The 22,592-nt window shown below is 52.2% G+C and overlaps 1 protein-coding gene across 2 annotated transcripts in view; it reads left to right on the top strand.

Annotated features, from left to right (window-relative positions):
• The window catches only part of PLPP3 (phospholipid phosphatase 3), a 47,011-nt gene extending 25,867 nt beyond the window's left edge, over positions 1-21,144 (top strand). The window contains exons 3-6 of one of the 2 annotated variants that reach the window (XM_067301301.1): positions 5,202-5,485; positions 6,308-6,365; positions 13,787-13,963; positions 19,310-21,144. In XM_067301301.1, the coding sequence (XP_067157402.1) occupies positions 5,202-5,485; positions 6,308-6,365; positions 13,787-13,963; positions 19,310-19,435 (645 nt within the window). In that variant the 3' untranslated portion in view covers positions 19,436-21,144. Of the gene's footprint in view, positions 1-5,201; positions 5,486-6,307; positions 6,366-8,134; positions 8,418-13,786; positions 13,964-19,309 lie in introns of those variants that run through there. The other variant, XM_067301302.1, reaches the window with a different exon arrangement.
• The last annotated feature ends 1,448 nt before the right edge of the window (positions 21,145-22,592 follow it).

Here is a 22,592-nt window from a genome sequence, read left to right as displayed (position 1 = left end):
CCATTGAAACGTGAAATTCCCCAGGATTGCTTCATGAAAAGTACCTACATTCCCTTCCCACCTGCTGCCAGCGCAGCTCAGGTGTTTTCCGAAAGACGCTGTCCAAGCTGCCTTCCTCTTGTTCCTTCTAGAAACGTGGCAGTCAGAAGCACTTCTTTTCCCCTCTTGGCTTTCATCCTTTCTTGCAGGAGCAATGCCATGGCCAGTAGCTACCTTAGCACGGCACGGCGTCTGCGCTGGCAATACCCTCTACACCCGCGTTGCTGACTCGAGCCATAAATATCCCAGGTGCCTTCCCCTCGCTGCGCCTTCGGGCCCGTGCAGCAGCCACGTCTCCGCTTGCTGCGCGGTTTCGGGTGCCGTGGGCAGACGTCGCCCTGCCCGCGGGAAGCCCGAGCGCTGGGGTGGCACAGGATGCAGGTGGCCGGCGTGCGTGGGAGCGTGGACGGAGGCTGACGCCCAGCGCGTCTCTGCAGTGTGTGAGCGCTTTGGTCTACCGAACCCGGGGGCTGATCCCTGCTCTGCCTTTTTGGGCTTTGTCCTTTTTATTTCCGTGGAAATGGTCTGCGGGTTTGCAGTTGTCACCTTGCATCGATCTCCACGCCGTTTCCTTGCCCGATATATCCACTTAGCAAAAGCGGTCCCCGACACCGCGTTGTTCTTATTCCCCTCCCTCCTCCGAACAAACCCCGACAGGCGACAAAACCCCCAAATCTATAAACAGAAGAATTTTTACCCTGCAGGTGAATTACCCCTGCGTGTGGAAAAGCCATAAAAGTAAAATGAAAAAGCCTCTCATTTTCGCATTACTGCCTGACCTGTCGTCATTGCGGCTCCATGCAGAGGGGGCTTCTGATCAGTAACGAGGCAGTGGCAAATACAGGAGTTGGAACCGAAGCTGGAAACATAATCAGCTGCCTCTTGGATCCATCAGCTTTCTACCATGAAATAGCAGGTCAATTAAAAGGAAAAGAAAATCCCCCAAAGAATTAGATGTTTCTGCACTGGTTTCGCTGTGCCCACAACAAATGTAACTTAATAAGATAAATTCAAAAGCTCAGTTATATGCTGTTGAGTGATACAAATAGCTAACGAGGAATTGAAGGAACAGATTTCTTTGCTATGGCAGGATATATGGAAAATTCAAGTCAGTCTGACCTCTTTTTCAGATGTAACCCTGATACCAGAATTATTGTAGCATAATAGGAATTCCTTCCAAATCCACAAAGTACTGATTCCTCTCCTTTCACTCAAAACATTTGCCTTTCAAAGCCAAGACAGCAGTATGAGGACTTTCAGGGAGATGGGATTTTGGTCAGTGAAGCCAAAATTTCACACTCGTGCTTTAAATGGCGTCATTGGCAGTCTAGGCCAGAGCAAAAGGTCCAGGTCATGTTTTAAATGGCTCGAAGACACCCAGAGTTCTTGTTAAGTAAACATCAGAGGCTAAGACCTTTGCTTCTACCAGGGCATAAGAGGATATGCATTTGTTTTTAAAACCTACATATTTACTGATTTAAGGCAAACTTCCCTCTTTGCAATTATGCATGCAGATGACCCTTGAGAGGCTCCTGCCCCTGGGCTTTGTGCTCTCCGATCTCTCCTAAATGCTTTTGCTGTTGGGAGATGTTTAATGTGACCATCTGGGGCACGGAGGAGTGTTGACTGTCCCCAGGATGGCCATGCTGTGGACCATTGGCTTTTGCACGCTCGCCAACTCGTAAGCTTGTGGTGGAGAGCCAACGGGCCAGTTGCTGGCCTGGCCGTGCAGAGGGGCGGTCGTTGCCTCCAATGCACCCTCCGTGGAGGACCACAGCTTAGCCTCCGTGCAGATCCCTGAAGAGCTTTCTGCCATCCTGCTGCCTTGCACCCTCTGATCTGAAGCCCCCGCAGATATATTTGCTCACGGGCTGCTGAACAGCCTTGGGATGGTGATGACTGCCCGGGTTTTCCAGCTAGGACTTGGGTCTGGACCCATGACCTCAGGGCAGAAGGTGCTCTTCTCCACTTTGTGAGCCTCTTCATCCGTATTGCTGCTGCTCAGCCCCAGGTCTGCGTCTTTGACAGATCGTGAAAGCGTACAGAAAAATACCCAAGAAAATTAATTTCCTAGACGATCAGAGTTACATAACTGGATTAGCTGAATGTTTTACAGTTAAAGGCGATACGCTTCAATGTGATTAGACACACCGAACAATACACCAGAGACCTAACTGATTAGAAAGACTCAAAAAGCAATTACAGGCTAATTGGATCACTGATGATGACTTAGGACAGTGATGGAATAGGCATGAGAAGCACAAATCTGCAAAAGGCATTCGTCAACAGAGAAAAGTTTGGTGTTGGCTTCCCACTAATGACCATCTTTAAGTGTTTCTGACAATTCCCTCTGGGAATTACGCACTTCATATAGGCACTACATACATCCCAGGCAAATGACTTGCCAGAGACACAAGGCAGAAGAAGAGCTTAATGTCTCTTAAGACTTGCTTTTTCAGGATGCATTTTTAGTTTGTGCCCATCTGTGCTGCATTAGTTTTTCCCTGCCATGTTTTATCAGGGACAGCATTGCCAAAAACCAAATTCACCCAGTTTTAGCTTCTCATTAAGGTTGAGCCATGGTTATAACTAAGTGGGTAGGGCTCATGGTTGCCCAGCGTCGTGTTAGTGAGGGAATGAAGTCTCCGATTTACAATCTGCTACATGTGTGCAATTACCAAGACCACCAACGGGGAGAGAAGAATATTAATCCCCAGACTTTTGTCGGTCCCTGTTTAAAATGGTCACGTCTTTCACCAGCCAAGAGCCTTGGGTTTAAGAGCATCTGTTTGGGAACTCTGAATAACATGGGCAGGTTTCAGATGCCATCCTCAATTCAGTTCATTTTTTCCCTCTGCAAAAGCCACACATTTTGAGCCGTGCAGCTCTTCTCCATGTGAATTTAGGCACCCGAGCTCTTGGGAGGCTGTGGTGGGCGACCATGCACCTTTCTTGGTGCACGTGGTGGCAGCCCACAGGGATGCTCGAGCTGTGCCAGATACACCAGCCAGCCCCACGAGACACGGGAACGGCAGCCAGGCGGGAGGACCGGCCTCTCTCCTGCAAATATATTTCCTGGCTGCCAGCTTGTATTTGAAGATAGTCCAAAATGGAGATGAACCATCATCTACACAGTCTTTGGAGCTTGCAAGGGTTAAAAAGACTCTGGATCAGGATAGCTGCAGGTCCTTGGACAACGCTTGGTCCGGACCAGACTCCCAAGAGCAGATCTTAGCTGTGACTTGCAAACCTGGGGTGGCAGCGCAGCCACCCAGCACATTTCTGTGCAAAACATGCTAGTGGAAGCTCTGACCTGGTCTTTATTTTTTATTATCATAGTTGTGTCTCCCTCTGATAAAGCCTGCCTCGCTGTAATTGCAGCTGCTTTGGGTCAACCTTTGTTTTCCAAGCCGCGGTACTAGAGAGTTCAAACAATGATACGGTTTCATCTCCTCTTAGGCTAATTGCCGTGCTTTTCCAGTTTATGGCTTTCCAAATGTTGTGCCAAGCTTTTAAAAAGGTAGGCAGGGGAGCCGTGTCTCCTGCCTGCAGCTGGCGGGCTGCCACGCGGGGAGGGATAGTGCTGGCTGTTTCAGCAAGGGCTGAACGTGAAGGCTTTTTTCCTGACAGTTAAATTTCGTATCGCAGTCCTTTCGACTGGAGCAGCCAAGGGGGCAGGGGGCGGCAGGAAAAAAAAAAAAAACACGCCTTCTTTTACTGCTCAGGTATAAAAACATTTAAAGTAATGAATGAAATCCTAAAGCTGTAAATCGGGAGCTCAAAAAGTAGGTGTGTAACGCGACCGAGAACAATTTAAGCCTTTGCCTCTTTCGGAGAGGTGAGACATTTGGACTTCATTTCACAGCCTGATTTTCATTAAACGGCCTTTTAAGAGTTAGGATTACAAGAAGCCGGGCCCTCTGGTTCATAGCGGAGATTTATGGCACCGTTGTCAGGACCCAACACCCCCGTAAGGGGCACGAGAAATACATAATTCGCTGCTGAGCAACTGCGAGACCCCTTGGAATTCCCAGAAATACCTGGTGTTTATGAAGGCTTTGCACTGTTCAAATTGGGCCTGGTGGCTGCAAATTTGGGGCCAGAATCTGAAAACCTTGGGGGTTTCTGAGCCTTCGCCTGTTGTCGTTTTCAGAGAGGAAGATAATAAGGCTCTGAAGTCATTTGATTTTTTTTTCCCCCAAAAACAATTTGCCTCAATGGCTCTGGCCCCTCCTGCCCAAACAAACACCGATTCTTTATCTGTTTTAGGGTAAATTTGTGTTTCCATTACACCCCCATAGATCTGGGGCACCACTGCGGTTCTTTTGTGCAAAATAGGACGTTGCTGGGGGTCCTGTTGCTTCCCCTGCTGCTGGGAACGGGCAGCTGGCTTCATGCAGCGACCGGTTGGGAAAGGAGAGTGTTCTTCTGTCCCACCATCGTGCATGCACACAGAAAGGATGCTTGGACGCGGCGGTGGTTTAGTGCTAGGAAGAGCAGCGGTGTCCGAGGTCTCTCGCAGGCCGACCTTGCTGGGAGCACTTCTTCGATGGTCTTCTCCATCTGAAGAGGTCAGCTGGGGTGCAGCGTCCATGTGGCAGCCATCCAGTTGCAGGGATGCCCATTTTTCTGTGCCCTGGTGAGGTGGTTCACGTGGGCTGCATTGAATCTGTGGACAGAAGGCGTGAAGGTGGTTTCTTTAGGTGCCTGTTTGGGAAAGCAGGGCAGGGGCACGGGCAGAGAGGTGCCTGGGGAAGACCTGCTGGTGCAGAGCTCCCTGCTCGTGCAGAAGCATGTTTGTCTGTTTTAGCCAGGGTTGCGCCTGAGATGCTGTCGCCAGCCTGAGGGCTGATGACATCTCGTAGCTCCTTTACAGGCAAATCGTACTTACTTCGTCTGAGCTGGCTTTCAAGAAGGGATTTATGGATAAATATGTATTGTTCAGAAAGTTACTTGCCTTCTGCATGAGACACGATTCTGGCTTTCGGCCGACAAGTCGTTAACCAGCCTGTTTAAGCCTGAGTTCGGGATCTCACCGCTTGCTTAGTGGCAGATGTTTGTCTCGCTGCCTCAGCTGGGCACGTGTCCCCCGTGAGCGGCTGCGCGCCGCATCTTTCCTGCTTTCTAACCGTGTGCCCCTCTCTCCGGTGTTTCCCCGCCAGATTATAACGGGAGAGCTCTACCGGATCCACTACCTGAAGGAGAAGTCGCGATCCTTCATCCAGAACCCGTACGTGGCGGCGCTGTACAAGCAAGTGGGCTGCTTCGTTTTCGGCTGTGCCATCAGCCAGTCCTTCACAGACATTGCCAAAGTGTCCGTCGGGCGCTTGCGACCCCATTTCCTGGACGTTTGCGATCTCGATTTCTCGACGATCAACTGCGCTAAGGGAGTTTACATTCAGAACTACACCTGTCGGGGAAACGACAGCAAGGTCCAGGAAGCCAGGTGAGAGCCCTTGGTGGTTGGTGGGGTTTTTTTTGCCCTAAGAAGCAAATAAATAAATAAATAAATAAATAAAAGATTTGCTGCTGCTGCCAAAATGGTGTATCGCACAAAATATTTCTCAGGGCTTCTCTGCCAGCAGTAGATCGCTTGAATACTTCTTTCTCTGGGAAGGCCGTAACTTCATCCACCAGCACCAGGCAGCTTCCCTCCGGAGCTGCCGAGCTCTGCTGAATAATCCTCCTTTTCCTCTCTGTTTACTCCTACACTATTGTTCCACAAGCTGTTGCTCAATGCGGGAATTCACCGGGAGAGCTGAGCTAACGGCGAGCGGCTTGGACTTCCGCACGGAGCAGCGCGGCGAGGGTTTCTTGCGCGCGGAGCGCCGCCGAGGAGGAGCCGCCAGCCCGATGCCCCCGAGCCCTTTAGCTGCTTCGTCGGATGCTTCATTCCGACGTTTCCAGGGGGCCGCTTCGCGGGCTGCGGGCAAGCGACTGCAGGAGGGCTGCCTTTTGGATTTCTTTACGATTTCCTGGTTGTTTGAGGCTGGCCGATGAGTTATCGGGCTGTGCTGGAAGCAGCGGCGCTGTCCCACGGCTGCGCCAGGAAGGCAGGAACAATGCACACATCCTGCCCGTCCGCTCCCGTTCTGCCCCCGGGAGCGAGCAGGGCGAGCAACAGGGGTTGCCCGGCTCCGGCGGCCGGGGGGTTGCGGTGGCCCCCGTCCCCTTGCCTTCGGCCCCCTCTCCGTAGCAGCAGGCGAGCAGCTGCGTCGCGTCTAGCGTTGCAGCGTTGTAATATAGCGGCGGCTTCTTTGTTTTGCAGGAAGTCCTTCTTCTCGGGGCACGCGTCGTTCTCCCTCTACACCATGCTTTATTTGGTGGTAAGTAACCTCAGCCTTATTTGAGATCCAGCTGCTTCTCCCTCCCTCCGACGCATCCCCCGCATCCTTAGCAAAGAGGGGGAAAAAAGCCAGAAGCTGGCCGGCTCGGGCGAGCAGGTGAAGCAGCCCGCCGGCTGGATGCGAGAGCGCCCGGGGCCGGGCCTCGCTTCCCTCCGTCGGTGACGAGAAAGGGCTCTGCCCTTCCTGCGCTCGGGCCGCGGACAGCGCGGCGTGCCAAGGTGCTTCCTGCGCCGAGCTGCTGCAGCCGCGCCGCGCCGCGCCGGCCGCGCTTCTCCGGGCGCCTCCGGCAAGCTCTTCTGCAGAGGCGATTTGGGTGGCGATTCGTGCAAAAAAAAAAAGAAAGAAAAATGAGAAAAAAGGTTTCGGGTTCTTTTAAAGATTCGTGGCCCCCCCCCGTATCTCCCGCAACCTCAGCCTGGAAAGCAAAGAAACGGCACTGCACTTACTTACAAAAACATTAAACGTGAACTTCTGTTTATCTACGTGCAGGACTGCCCCCCCCCCACGCCTTTACTTTGCCCTCTGGAAAGATAAATTACCGCTGCTCCCTCCTGCTTGTTAATCCCTGGATTTCTCCCGCCCTGGGCGGGAAGCAGTTTCTGTAATTTAATTACAAAGCTTTGCAGGCTGTTTCGGGGTGGAGGGGGGGTTGTTTTTTCTCCACCAACAAAAATCACCGCTTCCACCAAATCGCCTTCTGGCCCGAGCCCTGCTCGCCCGCCCGCGCGCGCACACGCAGCGGCCGCGCCGGCAGCCGGGGGCGAGAGGTCCCCTCGCAGCCGGGAGACGCGCCGGCCGCCGTGCCAAAGCCGCCGCCGCCGTGGTGCTTCGCAGAAGTCGCAGCCGCGGGGTTTTGCGAAACTTTCCGAGCCAAGTTTGGTTGTGGGGGGATCGTTCATTTATTTCCAAGGAGCTCTGCAGCCCAGCGGCAGAGGCAGCCCTGCTTCCTGGGCTGCTTTTGAGCCTGCCGTCGGGAAGCAGCAAGGGCTGCCGGTGACATTCGGGTTATCCTTTGGGGCGCGATGTCCCCGGGGTGTCTTTTAAGCGATGCTGCTCCCGGCCCTTTTTGGGAAGCCGAGCGGGATGCCTGGCTGTGCGCGGGGACCTGCTCTGCTGGCTCCTTCGGGGCGGGGGACAAATCTTCCGGGCTTCCTCGAGGGAAAACCCTCCGGGGCTGTGCCAGCGCTGAGCAATGGAAAAAAAAATTAGCGTATTGTTTTCTGACGCTGGTTTGCACCGATGCCTGCTGCCAGGCTTCCTCTTAGGTTTGCACCATGCTTCGAAAGTGGCTTTTCGCCGCTGCCTGGGGCTGGGGGTTGTCGCCCCAGGCTCGTCATCCGCCCGCTCGAGCCCTCGGATGGGCGACCCCTCGCCTGGCTCCGCGCCTTAAAAAGTGGCGGAAAAGTTACGCTAGCTGTTGGGTCGTAAATCGGAGGGGAGGAAATGAGCCCTTCGGCTTGTCCCGCGGCGCCCTGCTCTCCGTCACTCCGGGGCGTCCCAGCTCTCGGCGCCGGAGCTGACCCCGGCCCCGGCCCCGCTGCTGTCCTGCCGCCGGAGATGGGCCGAGACCTTGCGTGGCAAGAACGAGCTTTTCCGCTGGACAGGCTGGTGATAGCAAAAAAAAAAAAAGAGGCTCCGTTAGCCTGGCGGGTTTTCTTTCCCCTTGCCCAGCCGATCGCATGAGCAGATTTTTTTGGCGACTTGCTTGAAACAGCAAAGTTGCAGCGCTGTCCTGTTCCGCCAGGCAGATGCCGCGAGGAAATCACGTCCGTCGGCTTAATCGGGGGGATCAGCTCGATCTGAACAAAGCGTTTGCTCCCCGGTGCCCGAGAAGCTGCTGCAGGCTGCCGCCGTGCCCGAGGAGCTGGCGGGGACCGCTGGAAAAGGGGAGCCGCCGCGTTTCCCGGGAGTCTCTTGCAGGCTGGGGGCATTGGCCGTGACGACCGTCGCGCCCCCAAAAAAAGGACTTTCGGGGGCATTTGCGGGACCGCGTGATTACTGCAGAAATGTAACGGGTTAGTAAGTGCAGTGTCTTCCTAAACTCCGTATTAAACAATACCTCATTTTTAGAGGCGAAGTCACTTCCTCGTTTTCCTGGCGTTCCCTAGCATTAATCTTACAGCACATTTGGGATTATGACTCTTTTAAAGCTTGCAGGCCCACCTGACCAAAGGTCGCGTGGGCCAGAAAGCTTCGGTTTGTCGAGGGAAAGCCGCCACCTCTCCCCGCGCTTCAAGTCGAGCCCCATTTCGAACGCCGAGTGTCAGGACAGGGGCAGGAGGAGGTTTTTCTTGGGAGTGCGCTTGCGTGCGCTCTCGTAGGCGTCAGCGCGGTGTGCAAAACCTTCTGTGCAGCCACACGTTTAGGTTGCCTCCGCTGCGTGCTGCAGCGGTGGAGCGGCCGGTAGGGAGAAGTGGTTTAGCCACCGGCTCCCGTTGGGGAAATGCGAATGCACGCCAAGCGCCAGAGGGCTTTAGGGGAAAAGTTGCACAGAAAGGCACTTACAACCCGGTAAAAAACTCCTGGGATTTACTTATAAACACTGAGCCTTCAGGACTGCAATTTTTCTGCAGTCTTCTTGTCACCAGCAATGCCTAATTAACATCAGGCCTTTTGTATAAAAATTTAAAAGGGGAAATTACACTTGGGTAATCCTCTTGGTCTTAAATTTCCTTGCTTTGTTGCTCCTTGGCTGAGCGAACCCGTAACACATATTTATAGCAGGCTGTGGAAGGAGGAGGCAGGCAAGCGCGCCTGCCTTGCGCGCAGCCCTCTGGACCTGGCCCACGCTGCACAGTTTTGTTTCGCGGCATCGCCTGCCTGTAAACGGGGAGTCTTCAGCATGCCCTGGTGGGCGTCCTTCACTCCAGCCAAGCCCACGTGACCCTAATACTGATTTTTTTACAGCACTCAGTTCCCTGAAATCATAGATAACTGCACAGAGGATGCATCGTCCTGAAAGGCTCGTCCATGCCCTTACCAACGTTGGTGAATTCGGGATAAAATGGGAGTGAAGCAGGGCAGCTTCTGGATTTAGTGTGGGTTGCTGGGTGAAGTTGAAGACTTCAGATCAGACTAGGTTTTAGTGTGTTCTTCTGGTTTATATAAAAAATGACAGATGTTGCTGGGTTTTGTGTCTTCTGGTGAACGTGAGGTTTTGTGTCGGGGTTTCCTACTGAAGTCAAGGTATAGGGGTGAACTTCTGAAGAGCAGGTAAGGTCCTAATAATGTTGAATTATGCCTGCTCAAAGGAAACTCTTTGGTGTTCGTGGACTGGGATGACCTCATTTAGCGAATAAAATGGAATTACATCGGGGCCGGGGCAGAGCTGTGCTGCCAAGTTGGTCATAATATTCCCACGGCAGGTGGGAGGATGCTGCTGCAGCTGCTACCTGGGAGCCATGGGTTTAGCTGGGGGTGTTGATGCTCCTTGTGTCTGGTTCACAGAGTGCGTTTTGCTTTCTGTGCCTTGTGTGCCAAGTGAGCTGAGATTTCCCCAAACGTCCTTACCCTGTCCCACCCATGGCCACGCACCAGCCCCGCGCGTGAGCGGCCATCATGAGTGCTTCTTCGTGGGGCAGGTTCAAGCCGGGCTCCACTGAGAAGGCTGGGATTTTGGTGGGACGCAGGCTGAACTGCTGGCCCCTGGTTAAACACTAGTCATTCGGTTTGAGATGATCCGGTGAGCAAAGGGAAGGGATGGGCAAACAGTGTATCCTTGCGTCGCGAGGAGGTCTTTGCTCTTCTCTTGTCCTTGCCAGCCCACCGCCACGATGCTAAAAGCATCTTGCTGATTTTGCCCAGCCAAGCCAGGGTCTTGCACCAGGGGTGAGTTTGGGTTGGAGGGATTTTGCCCTGGTAGTGCTCCTGGGTACCACTCCACTTGCAAATGGGGGTGGAGAAGGAGGAAACTTCAGGTCAAGTCCAAATATTACAGTCAGAGAAACACGCTAAGGCCAACCATTTCCGAGAAGCAGATCTTAGCAGTGAGTAAAGGACGTGGTTGTGGGAGGTCAGCCTTGTGGTGGGCAGGGTGTGAAGTAGGGTGGGATCTGCGGGCGGCAGAAAACCCCTTGGAGACTAACGGTGATCTGAGGCCATGGAAGTCCCCTGGCAGAGGAAGGGCCATGTAATGTCCCTCAAGCCATCTGTTGTGTGGTAGCACACTCCTGCCAGAAGCCGGCCAGAGGATGGGAGCTCCAGACGGCTCCTCCTGCACATTGTCGCAATTCGTTTCATCCACGTGTTCAGCAGGCTTGTGCCGTCCAGCGTTCCTGACTTTTTGTGGCTGTGTGATGTTCTGCGGTGGGAACAACGCGGGTTGTGGTCGTGCTCGTCCTGCCGCCCCGGGGGAGGACTCCGTCCATCCCATGTTCCCGTGAAAACGTGGCAGTGCTTTGCAGGGATCACTTGAAATTTTCTCACAGCCTGTTTCAAAAGCAGGTTTTCAGATAAACTGCCAGGAACTTCCCATGTCACAGTAATAGTGCTAATTACTGTTCCAGGAAAATCCTGGCCTTTTCAGACTCCCTGTCTTTTTTTGCTTTTTGATCTTTTCTTATTAGCTAGGTTTTTTCTTTCATACCAAGGGCAAAAGCAAAGTTTCGAGCACCCTGAGTCAAGCCTTTAAATTACTTATGGGATCCTCAGCACCCTGGAGCACGGTCTCCTATATAGGATGTACTTTATCCTCACAACGCGCTTGCGGAATATGAAAGTGCTGTTATCCTTTTGTTGTTGTTGTTGTTCCTTATGAATGGAGAGCTAAAGAGCAACTTTTGCGAGACTCTCTTATTGTGGCAATAAAAAGGAATTCAGTGGTGGCTCCTCACATCTGTAGCGCAGTGCCTGAGACAAGCCCTGTTTGTAGGGGTTTTACGTCTCCCGAGATGCGCGGCGTGTCGCCTAACACGAGCAATGCAGCGCGCTCTGCCTTCGTGCCCCTTTTAGGAGGCGAAGCAGAAGTGCGTGCAGGAGACGCGCCATTCGGAGCGGTGTTTTGGAAAGAGCGGGTCGGAAAGCGAACCAGCCCTGGCACTGTTTAGTCCGCTTTCCTTATGGAAACCATCCCCGCGTGTTTGTCAGTCTGCCAGTATGCAACTCGCAATAACTTTTGAACTTGGCTGATTTCAGCCAGGGCTCGGGAGTCGTAAAGCGCCTGCGAGGCTGGTGGACGGAGGGGAAGGGGGCATCGCGATGCAAACGTGCGCAAGGTTTGCCCCAAGTGAGTTCTGACCCTTTCGGCCAGCTGCCGGAGCGGGACGGCGTGACCTGTGTGTCAGTGCCAGAGTACTCTGAGGCAAAGGCTGGTCGAGGAAAAGGATGGCAGTTTTGTAAGTGCTTGTAAAGAAAAGATAAAATCTGAGCATAATTTAGTTAATAAGCCGATTTGCCCAGAGCACAAATCTGAAGCAAGTCGGGCATCAGTCTTTCTCCTGCTGATGGAACTGTTTTTTAATCACGTCACCCCCTAATATATCTGCTTTATTGCATGTTTGAATTCAGTGTTAGTGTTTTATTGCTGGTTTTTACTTAATACTCTGCTCTCTCACCTCTGACTTGCCTATTTAGTCCTAGCTTGTGGGATGTAAGGGTTTGAGGGGACCTACTGAATCAAGAGGGGACAAATGTCAGATTGGCCAGCAGCAAACTTGGGAAATTTCTCTTTCTCAAGGGATTTCACGGGACACAACCTGAACCCTGAATTCTCAAATCTTCCTGATAGAACTGAGGAGAACAGTTTACAAGCTCTAATACTCAGCTGATTTTGCTCTGCAGCAACATAGTGGAACTTGATTTTTGCATTTTTCCAAGCCCATCAGGGCCCTCTGCCCTCCCTCCCCGTCGCCACCTTCCCCGAATACTTCCCAGCACTATCCTGGCTGCGTGCTTCATCCTCAGTGGCAGATCGCTGGCTGAATAAATCCCCTGGCAATGAAGTTTTGGGAAGCCTAAGCTTTGCAAAGTAAAGATACAGTTCCTTGCTAACGCATCCCATTGCTGTTTGCTGGCAGAATAAAGTGCGTGCTGTTAAATCACTTCACGTGACCGTGCAGGAGGGGGTTTGTCTTGCAGCTAAAGCATTCGAGCTCAGAAGTGGCTGAGGAAGGGAAAGCACCTTCTCGGCAGTGGCGCTTTTTAAATCATTTTCAGATCCTTCTGGGCACCGCGGGGACAGGTTTGCACGGCATGGGGCCGCGGTGCCGATCCCAGAGCCTGGCTGCCTGTGCGGATGTATCCCCCCGGATCACAGCGTGCACGAGCCAGCACCGAGCTGGTTGGGTCCTGCTCTCTTCAATCCTAATGGGCGAACAATTCTGAATGATTGGAAGCATCTGCTTGATTCAAATGACACGATGCATCGTTTCCTCTAAAGAGCCTTGTGCATATTCTTTGCAAAAGGGGTAAATAAATGTTTATGCAACAAGATGGGCACGCTCAATCGGCCAACATAGCGGTTCCCCCTTATCAGCTTTCTCATTATTTCTGCTTTTATAGGTAGACAGTGTTATCAGGCTACTTGTGGCTTCAGGCAAGCGGGCGAGAGCTTGATTCTCGTTTATATTTGAGGGACGCCGGCAGGTCCTGGCCTCCCTGACCCGCAGCCTTCCTCGCCCCCGCCCCGGCTCCGCTTCCTCGCTCTGCGGCAGGGCACAGGCTCCACGCGGCTTTGATTTGCGGGCAGGAGGTTCCCGTTTTCCTGTCCTCTCTTCCCCTTCGGTTTCCCCGGTTCCCACAGGAACCTGGGAAGCAGGTTGCGCCCGCCACTTGCAGCGGAAACCAGCCCCAGATAACTGCCGGGGGGGACAATATCCATTTGACGTCACAGCGACTTCTTCTTTTTCGGGTCAGGTCGTTTTCTTTTCCCTCGCCGAGTTGCAGCGACTTCCCCCGCGGCCCCAGGATTTTGTGTGCCGGCAGCACTCCGCACCCTGGCAAACGCTGGAAATCGGATAGAGGCCCCATGGGGGGAGTTGAGTAAGAGCAAGGGATTGCTTTTACCCTATGGCCAAGTAGGAGGGAGTATTTCCATGAAGCCTCCCTGCGCTTCCTGGAAATGTTGGAGAACTGCATTTTTTTTCATCCGTATTATCAGTGGTCTTGGCAATGCCAGGGGAGCTGCAACTGGAAATCCTCAGGGTGGTTCTCTTAGGTTCAGTGCACTGTATTTATTGCTCCTTTGTGTCCTGTGTGGCTGAAGTTATAAACGCATGAGTGACGGTGATCACGTGCATCTGGAGAGGCGCATCCTTTTTATGCAAAAACTACCTTTTCCTTGAGCAACGGGGCCCCGCGTGCGCGCATGCGTTTTGGGAGCTGTTCAGGGCGCTGCTGCTGTTCTGCTGCACTCGCGGTGGAGAGAGCCCGAACTTACTTTTCTTCTTCTCTCTTCCCCGCAGTTTTATCTGCAGGCCAGATTCACGTGGAAGGGAGCCCGCCTGCTTCGCCCCCTCCTCCAGTTCACGCTCGTCATGATGGCGTTCTACACGGGACTGTCCCGCGTGTCCGACCACAAGCACCACCCCACCGACGTGCTGGCGGGGTTTGCACAGGGAGCCCTGGTGGCTTACTGCGTGGTGAGTAGCGCTCGCCGGGGCTCGGGGACAAACCTCGGAAGGCAAACGCCGCCGGGGGGAAGGCGGGCAGGGCTTGCATCGCCGCTGAGCACAGACATCCAGTGCCTCCTGCCAGCCCGCGCTGCTAGGAGCTCGCGTAACCCCGAAGTAGGATGCAGGGGGTTACGTCCTCGCTAAGCCGGGGACGTGCCAGCTAGCACGCAGCGCCCTGCAAGCATGCACCGAGGGCCTCGGGCCTCAGCTGGCCATGGGTAGCGGTGCAATTGCACCTTCGAGACTCGAGAGCAGGGGGCCGTGTCAGCCTGCCGACGCGCGCTGCGCAGGCCAGCTCCCCGGGACGGGTGCGGACGCCGCCGCTGCTGCAGGCAGCCGCCCCCGCGCTCCCCCGTCCCTGCCGCAGCGAGTATCGGAGCGGCCGTGGCCCGCCTGGGCACCAGGCACTGCCTCTTGGCCCCCACAAGCTTTCCTCGGGGGCTGAGGCGGCTTGCAGGCGAAGGGGAATATTTCCCTTTCGGCCCGTGCCGTTCGCTTCGCCAGCTCGTTTTCCAGCCCTTTGTGGGGACCCAAACGGGGCGTCTCGAGTGGCTGCGAATATGGTTCTTCCCCCCCTCCAGAATCCAGCCCCAAACCGTCCCCGAGGGACCGGGGACCTTGTGTTTGCTATGCTGCAGGGTGGCAGGATGCCTCGCGTTTTGTTGGTTTTTTGTTTTTTTTTTTTAATGTAGCAAAAGGGCTCGTGAGAAAACTGTTAACAAAAGCCGTGCTTGCTTGTCTGCAGCTGCCCAGTTTGTTCTCATGCAATTTGCTTTCAAAAGAGTGACCTGATTGCACAGTCCTTTAACTCGAAGTGACGCATGTACGTGTTTAATGCAGGCAGAGCGGGGGGCGCTGGGTGCGGGGAGCGACGTGGCTGTTCGCAGCGGGGCCGTCTTGCCCTGAAACAAAAGTCTGGGGGCTATGGGAATTTATGTGTCTGTACGAGCTCCCGAAACCAAGGTTTTGAAAGCTTTCTGTCTTTTCTGTGTGTGTGTGTGTGTGTGTGTGTTTTCTTTTTTTCGACTGATCTAAAAGTAAAGTAAACCTGGAGGCAAGGAATTAAGTCCACTAATGATATATTTTGCAAGCAAAGAAAACAGGCTCTTTGGGTACTTCCCCCTCGCTGATAATATTCTAAAGTCAAGTCGAAAATGTCATTGTTAAGAAGTTTTTATATAGTATTATTAACCCTCTGGGCATTAGTAGTTGGGTTTTGCCATTGCCTAGTGCCAGTGTCCCATTAAGGCATACAGGGCCAGCACATTCCAAGTGAGGGAAACCTACAGAAATATGTGTGTGTGTGTGTACGTATAGATGTGGGTTTTTCTTCTTAACCTTGCTGCTTTAGTGCCTATAGGAGCGACACCATCGCGGTTCCTCTGTCTTTTATCCAAATAGCGTCAGGGCGTTTCTTGGAGTCCCGGATGCCTTTTGCTATCCCGGCAGTCAGGTAAAGCAGCAAGAGGTCAGTGCTGAGAGCGCTGGGGAGCAACGGCCTCGGGCAGCTTGCAGAACAGTGCAGCGCTTTTTCCTTGGGTCAGGTGCCCGGGTTTGTGTCACGTGGGCTTGTCTAGACACCGAGTGCGTGTAGTCAGACAGCTTTATAAGCACGTATTTGCCGCTCCGGGTGCCGTTCTGCTTGGAGAGCAGGACAAGGGCAGTATGTCGGGAGCATGGACCGGGCTGTCGATCTGTGGATCAAAGCAGCAGCTTCTGAAGGACAGCAGGGCTCCGGACGCTCGGACAGACGTTCGGACGCTTCCTGGCCAGTGACAAGCTGCGACTCTGGCGGTCTCCTCCCTGGCCCGCTGACGGATGGCAAATGGTGCAGGGTCGGGGCAGGGGACACTGTGGCTGCTGTAGGGTGGTTTTCCTGCGACGAGGTGAACCAGCATAGGAAGCAGCTGCCTGGGAGCAGTACGAACACGCAGGGTCCTTCCCCACTAGCCGCAGGCATCCCGGCTCCACTCACTGCTCTTTCGTGTGTCTTCTTTCCTTGCCAGCTTGCGGAGCGGGCAGTTGCCCCTCGATGCCCTATTCAGGCATGGTTTAATGGCTGGAAAAGTCTTGGGCAACAGCGGAAGGTGGTAGCTTGGGCCTAGGGACCAGCTTTAAACCCAAACCTTGTCCCGTTTTATCAGCTTGCAAAGAACGGGCAAGATGGTCTTGTTCTCCTGAACCTTGCTTTGCTGGCATGGGAGAGGCTGGTAGATTTTCTTTCCTTTTGGGAGGTGGCAGCAAGAGATTGCTGGGCAATTGCTAGTGCGGGCAGAGAGTTGGACTGCCTGGGGTTAGAATAAGATGCTCAGGTGTAGGGCTTAAACATGAGCTTGGGGCTGCTTGCACAACCCCGGGCTCAGGATCGGGCTCTGCGTCCACTGCTGAGGTGCGATCGACTGTTGGGTGGTTTTTTTTCATGTCAGCAGTGGGGACTCGCAAGCATGGCGCTGGAGGGGCATCAGATGCTGCTACGGGGTGAGCTGTAGCTCGCTCTCTTTCAGGCCCCATCACAACATTGTCACCCTCTGCAACACGAGTCCAGAGAGCTTGGACTCAGCACACAGGAGTGATGCTGCGCCGTGGCGCAGAAGCCTTTGAGATCTGAGTCTCGTGATGGTCAAGGGCCGTTAAAATGCAGTAGTTATCAGGCTGTAATTTTTGGTGGAAACCCACTGTAGGATTCATCTCCAAGGGCTGCCAGAGCTCAAATCCAAATTCTGTTGTAGCAGGCACGTTTGTCCTTCCCTGCCTGAAATAACAAGCATAAGACGTTAGTGTCAAGCACTTCCAGCTGATGAAACATTTCTACTTGGTTCCAAGGTGAAATACGATGAGAATTTCTTAAATGGAAATAGTTTTTATGTGCGTGGTAGGCAGCCTACTATGTGTCATGTAGTTTATGTCTCTTCTGATGGAGAGGAAAATGGGGGCACGTTAAGGAGGCATATTCCTTTTGGTGTTGCTCTTGTTAACTCAGATTAGTTTTTTTAACCTTTCTGTATGTGATTAGGGATTTCTTCAATATAGTGAAGAGGAACTGTTAAGTGGAAATGTAAGATATTGCCTTCCTTTGTGTAGCACATTCTCAGTCTTCTGCTGTCAAGTTTGCTTTATGGGTGGAGAGCACCTTCTACAGGAAATGGAGCTAATCCAAGTGAAAAACTTTGCACGTTTATTAGTCCTTTTTTGTGTTAAACAGCTCAAGCATTAAGAGGATTTAACACAGTTTTAACCCTAAAAGATCATGTTTCATGATTCCTATAAGTGTTTATATAACCTCAAGCCACGTTAAAGTGAAATACAGTTTAAAGAGAAATTAAGACTCGTACCCGGTCTCTGAATTAAAGCCTGAAAAGCAGTCAACAGCACAGCAGAGGCTAAAATACCCGGGATGACACTCCACCGTAACTTATTTGTGTCCAAAATTAGGGCCAGGCTCAGCGCAGTCCCCATATGCTTCTTGTGCTGAGCAATCTCCTCCCACAAATTGATTTGTCATGGCTATCTCGGTGCAGAAATTGGACATCTTTTTGATTGAATCCAGCTTTCCGAGGTGGGCAAGTAAGAGAGAGGGCATCGGAATTACTCAAAGCCAGCTAAATGGGGCTTTTACAGTTATTAGCAACTGAGAAGAGAAGTATTACCAGAGCAGTTAAACATGCTTTTACACTGAGATGCCGTAGCCCTTATTTCAAGAGGCCGGGTTCAAGCTCGTGACTTGCTGTGGGTTCAGCTGGATTCTGTTATTTCCCTGCCGGCACAGGCCCTGCCGCTTGGGTGCCCTGCGCGCTGCGTTGCCAGCTCCTTGGGCACCCAGCCATGCAGATAGCAGCGTATACACCAAGAGATGTGTTTTGTATGACAGGTCCCGCCACGCTTTTCCACTGAGCAATAAAAGCTGAAGCATAACAAGTCCGCTTCCTGCATCCCCAGTCGCAAGCATGGAAATAAATTGCCATTTATAGCAGGTTCGCTGGCTGCGCGGCTCAGCTCCTTATCTGCCCGGCTCTGATAGGAACTCATGAAAGTTGCTTCCAAGGACGACTAGACCTGCTGCGTAAGGCTCTGCATAGCTAGAAAACACAGAGTAGCGAGAAGTGAAAAGCTTTTTGCTCCCTTGTTACCCAATGTGAAAACCCTAGTCTGCTATTACTCAGTTGTGCAGCTTGGCCCTTTCCCCAATTTGTTTTGGTGCTTGAATGTTGCACCCAAGGACTGCGGGAGAAGAAAATGCAAACGTGCTGCTGATTCCTACAACTTCTAAATATGGCCTGCTGCTCTTCCCATCGCCACGGCTCAAGCGAAGCACCGCAGGGGCTCACGCCTGAGCTACCCGGTCTTAACCAAATCTGAGCTGAGCCGGCCAATTTGGGCCAGCGGAGCCAGTTGGTGGAGACACACCGCGGCTCGACCGAAGCTGCGGGTTTTTGGTATCACCTAACAACAGAGGAGTCCTCGCTGCTTTTTTCGCCGCCTCCAGCGGATCGGCGCTGTCTGAGTCTTTTCCCTTCTGGCTCGGGGCTGAGGTTTGGCAAGGGAGAAAGCGCACCGGTGCGGGAGCCCTGATAAGCGCCGCGCGGTGCCCGCCGAGGGAGGATGTGGAAGTTTCCTCCCAGCACTTTGTTTCTCATTGTGTTCCCGCCTCCCTAAATTGTCGAGCGCCGGCTTTTTCACATCCGGGAGAAGCTTACGTCATGGGATATTTCGGAAAAAGTAGTCGGGAATAGCTCCTCCCCTCCGTAGACTTGGGCTTGTAGGCGGGCGTCCAGGCCAACCCCTGGCTTCGTGGTGATGCTTCGGTGAGAAAAGCGGAAAGAGTATCACTCACCTTTGACTCACTGCCGATAATTCCCTTTTTCTTACCCAGCTCTGTTTTTTAAGGCTTTTAATTGCCTACCTGATGTCTGGCTGGACGAATTATTCTGCACCGATTAAATCCCTAACACTCTTTGCGTGAGTCAGAGCAGCGGTTTGGAAAACTTTGTCACTGCGTCTGAACGCGGCCTGGGTAGCTGTTTCCTGGCTTTTCAACCGCTTTGGCGGAGATTTGTGCATTACACGCGGTGGTAAATGAAATTGTTTCGTAGTGGAGTTGGCGCTGTGTTTTGTGAGGTCCGAGCCCTGCTCCGTGTCGCACGGCGAGGTGGTAGCAGGCGCCCGCGATTTCACAGCATTGCGCGTTTTATGCAGGGGTTTGATAGCACAAAAAGCGTGTTGGCACTTTAAAAATTCATATATATTCTGTAAACCAAATTTGGAGCAAAGCATCTCCCAGTGTGGCTAAGTTGCATTTTCCGATTGTTTCTACAGGTGTTTTACGTCTCGGATCTCTTCAAACCCAAGACAAAGACTTGCCTGCCTCCACCCCCCATCCGGAAGGAGATCCTTTCGCCTGTGGACATCATTGAACGGAATAACCATCACAACATGGTGTAGACCTCTGAGAAAATCCAATTTGTTTTTTTATTTTATTTTTTATTTTTTTGCAAAAATGACTGCTGACAGCAACTACCTGCTGCTCTCAAATCTCATCAGACAGTAGAATGTAGGGAGAGACTTTTTTGCCCGACCAGTAAAGTCTTACTCTGTGGTCTTTTCAACTTGCGACATTTGGATGAAAAGGGGGGTTGTTCAACTAAGTCGAAAGCAACAGTGAGAAGCAACAAAACAAAACAAAACAAAAAAGCCGAACAAACCAAGAGAGGTGCCCGAGTTCTGGATGTGCAATTGGTTTGAGTGTTCATGTTGTAGTGAACGCCAAATTGTTCATAGCCTAATGAACACTAAACGGTTTTGTAAAGCTGGCCGTCTTAGGTTTTTCTCCTATGAAGATTTCCAATGCCTGTGCGAAAAAAAACAGAAACAAAAAAACCCAACTCACAGCTAAATTATAGAGCACTATATACGAGAAACAGCACTGAGTCAAGATTTGGGATTGGTTTATAAGAGTTGCTTTTTTTTTTAATATTAGTTTATTTTTTTTTTCCTCCTCCATTCCATACTGTGACTTAGTTTAGAAGAAGCTTGCCCAGTCCAAGATCTCCAGAGGGTCCCTGTTCACACTACACGAGTCTGACAAGCAGCCGTGGGACACTCGGAGCGGGGGAATAAATCCGCCGCGCGCTTCGCCGCCGCCTCTCCTCGTGCCGGCTCCTTCCCGGCGACGGTTTGTCCCGCCTGAGACGTCGGGCGGGCACAGCGGCTCCGAAGGGCCGTAGAGGACCGGAGCATCCCTGCGCTTCCCGGCCGCCCCCCGCCCCCCCAGCTCGCAGCAGGTTTCCGGAGCCCCCGCGGCCACCCGTGGCGGCGTGCAGCGGTTGCTCCGGCGCGGATGCGTTCGCACGACGAACTCGGGACTGAGTCCTGGGGAAACTTGGACCCGGCGGTTTCGGGACGGGCTGCTGGGCGGCACGTCCCAGCCGGGCGCAGTCGGCGCGTGCATCCCCTCCTCTCCGCGGTCGGGGCCCCGGCGCGCCCCGGCTCCAGCGCTCCGCTAGTCACGCCGGTGGGAAACCAGTCGCGCGTGTAGCAGAGGGCGTTTTTTTTTCTCTTTTTTTTTTTGGCCCAGCAGCCAGAGGTGGTTGGCTTCCTGCTGGAAAAGCCACGGCAGAGGTCTGCAGGCCAACGGCAGGCCCCGCGCAAAGCTCCTTCCGAAAGGGATCACGCAAATCGTGCAGAACGGCCATTTGCACATCCTTCGTACAGAATCCGTCCTATCATTTCAACTATAGCAAGCTATGATTTTTATATATAAATATTATATAAATAATGTATAAAACCTTAAAAATTAACTATGTAAAATATTATTTCTGAAACGATTTTAGATATATCCACTATGACTATAAACTGTGTCCTGACCTGTGTTATTTACATTTTGCTGCTTAAAAAAGCATTGAATTAATTTTTTTATAGTCGACTAAAATATTGTAGTTCTGTGGTAGTAATATTTTAATGAAAATAACTACAATTAGAGACATTTGTATAAAAAAAACATATTAAATTGTCTGTATTTTTGTAATGTTCCATTTTGTAAAGAGAAGAATATTCAAAGACTTTTGTAGAATACAAAATTAAAGTTTGTATCTGCGAAATTATTGCTGTATAAATGTGCTTTTTAAATAAAAGCTCATAACACAACTAAATAACTTGTAACTTGTGTCGTGCGTGGTGGCGGGTCTCCGCGGTGCAGCTGCCCAGCTTCTCCTCTCCCTTGGGACAAGAAACGTGGCTCTTGCTCAGCAGTATGAGTCGGGGCAACTACTTGGGGTTTGATGGCGCGTGAAGGCAGCGTTATTCGGACCGGCTCTGGATTAAAAAGGTAACGGTGTTGGTGGGAGACCCAACACCACTTTAGATGGTCGGGCGAGAAGGGACCTGCCAAGGTCTGCCCAGCTGGTGATGGGTGTGAGGAACACGCTCACGGATTTGGATTGAATTGCTCTTAGGTATGCCTAGTTTGGATCACATCCCTTTTTATTTATCGGTATTATAAGCTTAAAATGTATCTATAAAAAAAGGTTAAAGATACGGATATATTTTAATTTGGTATTCATTTCAGCCAGGCTGCTGCGTGCGAGCTGTCTCTCACAGATGATATGGACAGTCCCTGCCTAGGAGGGCTTACAATTTATACAGAGAAATTTATATAGGCAGTGTATATTATATGGACAGTTATACAGACGATTTATTTAGCCAAAGCAGGTAACGTCAGCCAAGGCAGCGCCGGAAGCTGCTTTCTTCGGCCCCGCGTACCCCCTGCACCGTGAGGGCCCTTCCGCAGCGGCAGCGGTGGACTGGGCTGGAGCACGCCTCGCGCGATGGGCGCGCGATGTGCGGCAGACCATGACCCTTCTCCACCCAGCGCCTCCCTCGCCCCATCCCCCCCCTCCGCGTTTCGGTGTGCTCGAACGCCTTTTCCTTGCAGAACAGAAACGCTGCAGCTGAATGCAAAGTTTGTAGCCTGATGGGTTGCAAAGACGTGGGTGGAAGCGGAAAAACAAAACCCCAATGGCCTATGCTTGCACACACACACGTGCACGGGTTACAGTTAAAAGTGGGGCTTGATTTTTTATTTATTTTTTGTTCCCTCCTATGGTAGCTGAGAAGAAAGTTAACTTCTCGGCGGTGACATACTAGGTCAGGACTGCATTTCGGCCGCTCCTCGGGTGAACCACGTTGGCAAGATAACACGGCGCAGAAAAAATGTGCAAGAACGCACGACCGGAAGGGGATACCACATCAAACTTCAAATAAACAGCAGGTGGAAGCTAAGCAGGCAGAACTCAGCTAGCACTCGCTATTATTATCGTAATTATTATTGTCTTATGCATGGAAAAACCTTGGTAAAGCTACACCTGTCTTACATGCAAGGGCGTTTCGTAGAGTTGTACCTGATCAGGTCTCTCACCTGAAAGCTATGGGGCTCGTCCAAGTGGCAGAAGGTAGCCCTCAGCGTGGCGGAAAGCTCTGGGATACCTGTTTTGGAGCGCTGGCTGGAAAGTCAGTCACTTTTGGCCCATATCTTATCTCCGAAACCTGCTTCCTCTATCTCCCCAACCTGGGTGTTGAAGAAAAGCCGGCCGTGTCGGCATCC

Source organism: Apteryx mantelli, chromosome 8 (genome assembly GCF_036417845.1).
Source record: "Apteryx mantelli isolate bAptMan1 chromosome 8, bAptMan1.hap1, whole genome shotgun sequence".
Lineage (NCBI taxonomy): Eukaryota > Metazoa > Chordata > Aves > Apterygiformes > Apterygidae > Apteryx > Apteryx mantelli.
Note: the sequence above shows the minus strand (reverse complement) of the source record. Positions and strands in the feature narration are given on the sequence as shown.